General features: G+C 37.4%; 1 protein-coding gene across 3 annotated transcripts in view; it reads left to right on the top strand.

The window, feature by feature from the left end:
• Positions 1-4,228, top strand: part of LOC123509103 (nascent polypeptide-associated complex subunit alpha, muscle-specific form-like) — a 13,549-nt gene extending 9,321 nt beyond the window's left edge. The window contains exons 7-10 of one of the 3 annotated variants that reach the window (XM_045263241.1): positions 4-249; positions 1,611-1,763; positions 2,392-3,547; positions 3,668-4,228. In XM_045263241.1, coding sequence (XP_045119176.1) covers positions 4-249; positions 1,611-1,763; positions 2,392-3,547; positions 3,668-3,849 — 1,737 coding nt within the window. In that variant the 3' untranslated portion in view covers positions 3,850-4,228. The remainder of the gene's footprint in view (positions 1-3; positions 250-1,610; positions 1,764-2,391; positions 3,548-3,667) is intronic. The other 2 variants (XM_045263242.1, XM_045263243.1) reach the window with 2 other exon arrangements.
• Positions 4,229-10,000: the final 5,772 nt, after the last annotated feature.

The following is a 10,000-nucleotide window of genomic DNA, read 5'->3' as shown; positions in this document are numbered from 1 at the left end:
TAGTTCATCGCAAGAACAGCCAAGGACAAGAACGAATGGCTGGACGCACTCTCAAGAACAATAAGGGGCGGGAAATCACGGCCACCTCCTTTCAGCCAGCCTGTTATGCCACCCATACACCCCATATTCCCTTCCAAGCCCACCACTGTCCCCGCCCCGCCGCCCACAGCCTACGTACCGCCCACAGCCCGCGTAGAAGACCAGGAACGCGATGATTACTGCTTGTATAATGATGTGGAAGAGGAGGAGGTAAGCGAACACGTGGTTTTGTTTACATTTGATTTCAATCACGTGGTCTTTGTTGACATTTGAAAAGACGCTTGTTTTGTGGGTTTTTGTGTGTGGTTTTGTGTGTGTTTTGTGGGTGTTTTGTGTGTTTTGTGGGTTTTGTGTGTGTTTGTGTGTTTGTGTTTGTGTTTTGTGGGTTTTGTGGGTGTTTTGTGTGTTTTGTGGGTTTTTGTGGGTTTTGGTGTGTTTTGTGGGTGTTTGTGTGTGTTTTGGTGTGTGTTTTTGTGTGTGTTGTGTGTGTTTGTGTTTTGTGGTTTTGGTGTGTGGGTTGTGTTGTGTTGTGTGTGTTTGTGTGTTTGTGTGTGTGTGTTTTGTGTTTATATTTTGTTTTGTGTGTTGTATATTTTGCTTTTGTGTGTGTGTGTGTTTTAGTGTGTTTTTTGTGTTTATATATTTTAGTGTGTGTGTGTGTGTGTGTGTGTGTGTGTGTTCTAGTATAAGTTGTAATAGTAACAGTAGTAGTTATCGTTGTGATAATAGTCATGTTAATAGTAGTAGTAGTAATAGTAATAGTAGTAGTAATTGTATAAGAAATAGTACTACCTGTTAATGTTAGTAGAAGTTTAGTAGTAAATTAACTGCCTGCATAATCTATACTTAAATAGTAGAGATAAATTAACGATATTATTTCAGGTTTAACCCCTTCAGTACTAGGAGGTGTTTCCCTATTCCTTGTGGTGACTATTTGATGATTTTGTACAGCTTCACAAACTCATGTGGGGGATTAAAATAGTAAAGACTGTGGCCATTAATCTTCTGCCCTCCATACACCCTTCCTAATGTCAATAAAATGGTCTTATCCTAGCCAAACTGTCTTAAAATGCCCTCAAAACATGCCACACTGTCTTAAAATGCCTAAAAACTTGCCAAACTGTCTTAAAATGCCCTAAAAAAACATGAGTCTTCTTTTTGCAGATTTTTTACAGCTTCACAAACTCATGTGGGGGATTAAAATAGTGAAGACTGTGGCCATTAATCTTCTGCCCTCCATACACCCTTCCTAATGTCAATAAAATGGTCTAATGGTACACAAATCTCAAGGTAAAAATGTGTCCCAGTACTGAAGGGGTTAAAATAGTGAAGACTGTGGCCATTAATCTTCTGCCCTCCATACACCCTTCCTAATGTCAATAAAATGGTCTAATGGTACACAAATCTCAAGGTAAAAATGTGTCCCAGTACTGAAGGGTTAAAATAGTGAAGACTGTGGCCATTAATCTTCTGCCCTCCATACACCCTTCCTAATGTCAATAAAATGGTCTAATGGTACACAAAACCTAACCTAACCTAACCTAACCTTATCTAACCACTTAATTTAACAGATTTACGAAGAAGTACAGGGAGAAGAAGAAGGGAGCGGGCTCTCCCTACCCCCTCCTCCCCCCTCCCTCCTCTCCGCCTCCCCCACCCCATTTACACCCCCCCACCTTTCCGCCACCACCACCACCACCACCTCACAGCCTGACTACGATCCGGTGAGAGAGAGAGAGAGAGAGAGAGAGAGAGAGAGAGAGAGAGAGAGATGTGTGTTGTGAAAGTTGGTTGTGTTAGATTGCTTTCAGAGAGAGAGAGAGAGAGAGAGAGAGAGAGAGAGAGAGAGAGAGAGAGAGAGAGAGAGAGAGAGAGAGAGAGAGAGAGAGAGAGAGAGAGGTTGATTGTATACTTTCGTTAATTCTCTCTCTCTCTCTCTCTCTCTCTCTCTCATAACAATATTTTTCTTCTTCTTCTTCTTCTTCTTCTTCTTCTTCCTCTTCTTCCTTGCATGTATATTTGTGTGTTTGTTTGTTTGTTTGTTTGTTTGTGTGTTTGTTTGTTTGTGTGTTTGTTGTTGTTTTATCTTCTGTTTTTCTGTTTGTTTGTTTGTTTGTTTTTGTAAATATAAATTTATTAGAATTGCATGTGTATATATATTGTATGTAAATTATTATTATTATTTTTTTATTTATTTATTTATTTTATTATTATTATTATTATTGTTATTATTATTATTTTCTTTATTATTTTCATTCTTATTTTCTATTTCTGTCCTTTCCTATCACAAATTTCTCTTAACTCTCTGCCACACTCACAATACCTCATCTAACATCCTTTAAAAACCCACAGGTGGACCCAGAACCCCCTCCTGCAGCAGGCACGGCACCCCCCAGACCTCCTCCCCCTGCTAGACCCCCGTTACCGACACATACACCCACAGACACGCAGAAGGGCGAGGATTCAGATGACTCTCAAGGGATTTACTGCGAGATCGAGGATGACCTTTTAGAGAACGCCAGGAAAGCTTACGAGGAGGCTGAAGGGGCGGACCGGACCAGTGGGATATCAAACACCCCCATGGGACCCTTCAGACCGCCCTCGGGAAGTCTAGGGTCCCTCAGTAGTGAGATATTTAAAAGTCTAGACGCCAATAGGGTCACTCCGCAGATTGGCCCAGTGTCCTCTCCTCCCAGGCTCCCCCCCAAGGGTGTGCCGGCCCCGGAGGTAGAGAGCGAGTATAAAGTCCCTCAGAGTGATTCAGAGTACCATGTCCCTTCATCCACCCCTGTCAATGGCGCGAGGTCCTTAAATATCTCAGCACAGCAACACACGCTGGCTGGACCACAAAACACACTAGCTGGACCTCAAAACACACTACCAGGATCTCAAAACACATTAACAGGGTCTCAGAACACCAAAATAGGACCGCAAAATACTCTAACAGGGTCGCAAAACACCAAGACAGGGCCCCAAAGCATAGTCCAGCTTCCACAAAACACATTAGCAGTCTCGTCCACCCCGACCTTCGTTCCTATCAAGCCTCTGGAGCGGCGAGGGTCTACGGCCGAGGAGAAGAAAAGTGGCGGGGGTGTTGGCGGTGGTGTGTCCTCCTTCCGTAGCCAAGGGGAGGAGGTGACGCGCCCTAAACCTTCAGGAGGGACATCCGTTCGAGACATGATTGCAAGATTGAACCAGAGGAAGGAGGAAGACTTAAAGGAGGAGGAGGAAGAGAAGATTACCCCTCCTCCTGCTACTGCTGCTGCCTCCTCCTCCTCCTCCTCTTCCTCCTCCTCCTCCTCCTCCTCTTCCTCTTCCCTTCTCTCCCTCCCTAGGCAGAACCTTAAGCCAGACAAGCCTCCTCTTCCCTCCAGACCTCCGAATTTAAGAGGGGGAAGTGTGTCACCCAGCGCACATGTGAAGGAAGAGGAGGAAGAGGAAGAGGAAGAGGTGTATGAGGTTCTTGATGATGATGATGATGAGCCTTCACAGCACCAGCAACAGCAAGGTGAGAGGGAGTGTGTGTGTGTGTGTGTGTGAGATCAATATTTCTCGTACTTTTAATAATTGTTGTTCTACTACTACTACTATTACTACTACTACTACTACTACTCTCTCCCATCCCCAGCGGAGTGGTATGTGGCCAAGTTTGCATTCGTGGCCACGTTAAACCAGGCGCTGAGCTTCGGGCGGGGAGACGAACTGCTTGTATACGACACGACGGGGTCATCTGGGTGGTGGCGCGCGACTCTCCGGGGCCGAAATGGTCTGGTGCCCCGGGAGTACCTAAGGAAGAAGGAGTGTCAGTGATGGTTATATTCAAGCACGCCTTGTTCTTCCACCTCGACAATTTTTCAAGGGCACACAGACGACCTCCAGAACTATAAAAATATCCTCAAAAATGCCTTCCCCTCTCACTACGACCATTTTTCAGGGCCACAGAGACGACCAGTAGTTTCTCTTCATGAAAAACTAGAAATGTTGCTAGTTCTAAAGAGTGTTCGTCCTGTTGGTAATGCAGTAAAACTTGTTAATATGTCACTAGAACCACAGAAACACCCTTAAAAACTCGTAACTTCAACTAGAGTCTTTAAAAAGAGTGTTTGTCCTGTTGGTAATGCAGAAAACTTGTTAACATGTCACTAGAACCACAGAAACAACCTTAAAAACCCGCGTCACTTCAACTAGACCCCAGAAACACCCTTAAAAACCCGCGTCACTTCAACTAGACCCCAGAAAACCTGTATCACTTCAACTAGAGCCCAGAAACACTTGAAAACCCGTGTCACTTCAAAGACCAGAAACACCCTTGTCACTTCAACTAGAGCCCAGAAACATCCTTAAAAACCCGTGTCACTTCAACCAGAGCCCTTGAAAATTGTGAGGATGCGCCGAGAAAGTGTGTCAGGCTATGAACCAGAGAGAGAGAGAGAGAGAGAGAGAGAGGATTGAGAGAGGAAGAGAGAGAGGAGAGAGAGAATAAGGATATAAAGAGAGAGAGAGAGAGAGAGAGAGAGAGAGATAAGAGGAGAGAGAAATAATAATAATAATAATAATAATAATAATAATAATAATAATAACGAAATCGAACCAAGTGCCATTAAATTATTATTATTATTATTATTATTATTATTATTATTATTATTATTATTATTATTATTAGGTACATTTTCTGAACAATCCAAAGAAATTACATGTTTTTTTTTTTTTTAAGTAATTTTATAAAACTGTTCTTTGTGTAACTCAAGAGAGAGAGAGAGAGAGAGAGAGAGAGTGTGTGTTTGTGTGTGTGTGTGAGCGAAAGGTGTTTATAGGCCAAAGTTAATAGAAAAATACCCTTTAAAAATCATTATTATTATTATTATTATTATTATTATTATTATTATTATTATTATTACTGTTATTATTATCATTATTATTATTATTACTAAGTCTTCATGTTTTTTCTAAGTCATTTGTCTCAAGTCATATTTTAAACATGCCACAGATGTCACCAAAATATATTATAAGTGTGTGTGTGTGTGTGTGTGTGTGTGTGTGTGTGTGTGTGTGTGTGTGTGTGTGTGTGTGTGTGTGTGTGTGTGTGTGTGTGTGTTCTGGTCTCGTGCTAGTCTTGAACACCAAAAAAAGATATAGAACAATTTTTTACCAATAATCTAAGTGTCTTTATATCACTAAGGAAGAGAGAGAGAGAGAGAGAGAGAATTGTTGTTATTGTTATGCTAGTAGTAATAGTAGTAATAGTAATAGCAGTAGGAGGAACTTATACTATTTCAAATGGTGCTTAATAGTTTAAATACGTATATCTTGACACTTTTTGGTCCACTCTCAATGCAAGTTTTTGTATTTATAGTCTTCATAATGTAACTTTTTATTCTTCTCGTGTGTTTTATTATTATTATTATTATTTTTTTTTTTTCATTCACTCTCAAATGTAACTTTTTATTATATTCGTGTGTTTTATTATTATTTTTATTTATTTTTTCATTCAATATTAATGTAACTTTATATTATATTCGTGTGTTTTATTATTATTATTTTTTGTTTCATTCACTCTCAATGTAACTATTTATTTTTCCTCGTGTTTGTGTGTGTATAGTCTCCATAATGCTTCCCACGTACATAATTCTGCATTTATTATTTTTTTTATCTATTTTTTTCATTCAATATTAATGTAACTTTTTATTCTTTTCATTTGTGTGCATAGTGTCTTTATAATGCTTGCCACTTAAGTACATATTTTTTATTTTATTTATTTTTTTCATTCACTATCAATGTAACTTATTATTATTTTCGTGTCTTTTTTTTTATTTATTTATTTATTTTTTCATTCACTCTCAATGTAACTTATTATTTGTCTTTTTATTTATTTATTTATTTTTTTTTTCATTTACTCTCGATGTAACATTATTATTTTCGTGTCTTTTTTTTTTTATTTATTTATTTATTTATTATTTTTTTTCATTCACTTTCAATGTAACTTATTATTTTCGTGTCTTTTTTTATTTATTTATTTATTTATTTTTTTTTTCATTCACTCTCAATGTAACTTATTATTTGTGTCTTTTTATTGATTTATTTATTTATTTTGTTCATTTTCCATCCAATCTCAATATAACTTTTAATTCTTCCCGTTTATGTGTATAATTCTTTTTTATTACTTTTTATTTCTATTTCCCATTATTTCCCATTTTATTTGTATTTCTATTACTATTTCATTATTATCATTATTATTTCATTTATGGGCTTTTTTCAAGAGAATTTCTGAACTATAGAGAGATACCTTTCATAGCACCTCCTATCTCAAAGCCCACTGCCCCGAGTGAGAAAGCCCTACCCACACTCTGACCGTAGACAGTCAAGAGAATTCATAACACCTTCTATCTCAAAGCCCATTTCCCCGAGTGAGGAAGCCCTACCCACACTCTGACCGTAGACAGTCAAGAGAATTCATAGCACCTTCTATCTCAAAGCCCATTGCCCCGAGTGAGGAAGCCCTACCTACACTGCGACCGTGACAGGATTCGAACCCATGCGCTTGGAGACGCCTAGGACCCCAAAGCACGCCTAGGTCCACTATACCACGTGTTGCCCTAGCTATGAAAAGGACGCTGAGGACAGGATAGATTTAAGGTCACAGAGAAGGGAAGGTGTCCTAGTCAAAAGTCCTATAGTGAAGGATTCTGATGTCCTATCTGAGTGGGAAGATAAGGTCACAAAGATCCTAGTGTTCTTTATGAGTGTCCTACAGAAGATAATTGGTCACGGAAAGGTCCTAATGTCCTTTATGGGTGTCCTTCAGAGAAGGATCCTAGAGTCTTTTTTAAGTGGGTCCTAATGTCCTTTATGAGTGTCCTACAGAAGATAATTGGTCACGGAAAGGTCCTAATGTCCTTTATGAGTGTCCTACAGAAGATAAGGTCACAGAGAAGGATCCTAGAGTCCTTTTTAAGTGTCCTACAGAAGATAAGGTCACAGAGAAGGATCCTAGAGTCCTTTTTAAGTGTCCTACAGAAGATAAGGTCACAGAGAAGGATCCTAGAGTCCTTTTTAAGTGTCCTACAGAAGATAAGGTCAAGGAAGGTCACAGTGAAGGATTAAAATGTCCTTTGCTTTATATGAAAAGAAAATACTTATAGAATTGTTTGTATCTGTAAGAAAACTTATTATTATTATTATTATTATTATTATTATTATTATTATCATTATTATTATTGTTATTATTATTATTATTATTATTATTATTATTATTATTATTATTATTATTGTTGTTGTTGTTGTTGTTGTAATTATTTTAGCGTGTGTTTGAAAATTAAAGAAAAAATAGCAAGACGGTTATGGTGACGGAAAAAGGGTGTACAACCAGTGTCTTTTATAATATAATTTTCATACTTCAGAACATTATTATTTATTTTATATTTTTTTAATGTATAAGTTTGAAAAATGAAGAAAGTTAATAAAAAAATCTGGCTTTAAAGGAACGGTTATGGTGACGATACTCTGGAAAGTGTCAAAAAGTGTACAACCAGTGTCTTTTATAATAGGTATCATTTTCACACTACAAAATTATTATTATTTATTTATTTTATTATTTTTTTTTTTTTAGTGTATAAGTTTGAAAAATGAAGAAAGTTAATAAAAAATCTGGCTTTAATGGAACGGTTATGATGACAATATTCTGGAAAGTGTCAAAGAATGATTTTGACACTACAGAACATTATTATTATTATTATTTTCTTTTTTTTAGTGTATAAGTTTGAAAATAAAAAGAAAATAAAATAGCAGTTAATTAAGATATGGTTGTAAAAGAACGGTTATGATGACAATACTCTGGAAAGCGTCAAATGAAAATGCAACCAGTGTCCTTAATAACAGATAAAATTTTGACACTACAGAACATTATTATTATTTTTTTTAGTGTATAAGTTTGAAAATAAAAGAAAATTAAATAGCAGTTAATTAAGAAATGGTTGTAAAGGAACGGTTATAATGACAACCAGTGTCTTTAATAACAGATAAAATTTTGACACTACAGAACATTATTATTATTTTTTTAGCGTATAAGTTTGAAAATAAAAGAAAATGAAATAGCAGTTAATTAAGATATGGTTGTAAAGGAACGGTTATGCTGACAAAACTCTGGAAAGCGTGAAAGGAAAGTGTGCAAGCAGTGTCTTCATTCTGTAATTGTGACATTAAGGGCATTACAGAGGACAGACTAGCGTAACGAAGGAAAGATTTACAAAAGACAAGAAATAACTCAAACCAAAATACATCACCTCTGCGTTTTAAATATCACACATAAACCAAAACAATTAAATATTTAAACAGATACCATAATTCCCCTGGTTGTAATGAATAAAAGACAAAAAAAGTAATATAGATTAATGTGCAAATATTGTTTTATGTTATATTACACTTGCTTTGGTGTAAATAAGGTTGAGAATATATGACAACCTTTAATGTGTCAGAGGAAACTGTGCAACACCCCGCCAAGATACAAAAGAAAGTGGGCAAGTGTCATTCATATATTATTATTTATTTTTTTTTTCTATACATTTCTAAGCTTCAAAAAACATTAAAAAAATAGATAAAAGGCTTCTATAGAAAAAAAAGTGCAAATATTGTTTTATGTTATGTTACATTTTTATGGGGTGTAAATAAGGTTGAGAAAATATAACAACCTTTAGTGAGTCAGAGGAAACTGTGCAAAGCCTCGCCAAGATGCAAAGGAAAGCGAGCAAGTGTCATTACCTTAAGACATAATTTTTATATACAATTCTAAGCTTAAAAAAATATAAATAAATAAAGCTTCTCATGTTAACTTGTGCATTATTGAAAAGAATCTCAGAAGTGAATGAAAAGTTTTACAAATATTCTTTTCCCTCCTCTCTTAATAAAAATGATAAAAAAAAGGTGTGTTTAGTATTCCTGTTTTATTTATTTATCACCATTAAAATTGACTTGGTGAAATGTGATGGAAGGTGATCTTAGTAGTGTTCAATGCCTCAAACACTCAATTCCTCCATCTATCAACTCCACACAACCTTCCAGTCGATAATCTAAAATTCTGTAGTATCAGTAATAGTAGTAGCATTAATAGTAGTTGTAGTAATAACTTAGTAGTAGTAGTAGTAGAATATCCTCGGTCTGTCCTTCACTCATACTGTCCTTCACTGCAAACTTCACATCTCATCTTGTGAAAGGCAGGGAGATATGTAGCGGCAGGCAGAGAGTAGTAGTAGTAGTAGTAGTAGTAGTAGTGAATATCCTCAGTCTGTCGTTCACTCATACTGTCCTTCACTGCAAACTTCACATCTCATCTCTTGCTAAAACAGCTTCTATGAAGTTAGGCGTTCTGCAGCGTCTCCGCCAGTTTTTCCCGCCCCTCCAACAGCTAACTCTGTACAAGGGCCTGATCCGCCCCTGTATGGAGTACTCTTGGCATGTTTGGGGGGGTTCCAGTCACACAGTTTTATTAGATAGGGTGGAATCAAAAGCTTTTCGTGTCATCAACTCCTCCTCTGACTGACTGTCTTCAGCCTCTTTCTCACCACAATGTTGCATCTCTTGCTATCTTTTATCGCTATTTTTCACTGCATGCCTAACTGCATGCCTCCCCTCCTCCCTCCCTCCCTCACTGCACAAGGCTTTCTTCTTCCTCTCACCACTATTCTGTCCACCTCCCTGATGCAAGAGTTAACCAGTACTCTCAATCCTTCACCACTATTCTGTCCACCTCCCTGATGCAAGAGTTAACCAGTACTCTCAATCCTTCACCACTATTCTGTCCACCTCCCTGATGCAAGAGTTAACCAGTACTCTCAATCCTTCACCACTATTCTGTCCACCTCCCTGATGCAAGAGTTAACCAGTACTCTCAATCCTTCACCACTATTCTGTCCACCTCCCTGATGCAAGAGTTAACCAGTACTCTCAATCCTTCACCACTATTCTGTCC

Source organism: Portunus trituberculatus, chromosome 26 (genome assembly GCF_017591435.1).
Source record: "Portunus trituberculatus isolate SZX2019 chromosome 26, ASM1759143v1, whole genome shotgun sequence".
NCBI classification, from domain to species: Eukaryota; Metazoa; Arthropoda; class Malacostraca; order Decapoda; family Portunidae; genus Portunus; species Portunus trituberculatus.
The sequence above is the reverse complement of the archived record's forward strand: the minus strand, read 5'-3'. Positions and strand labels throughout refer to the sequence as shown.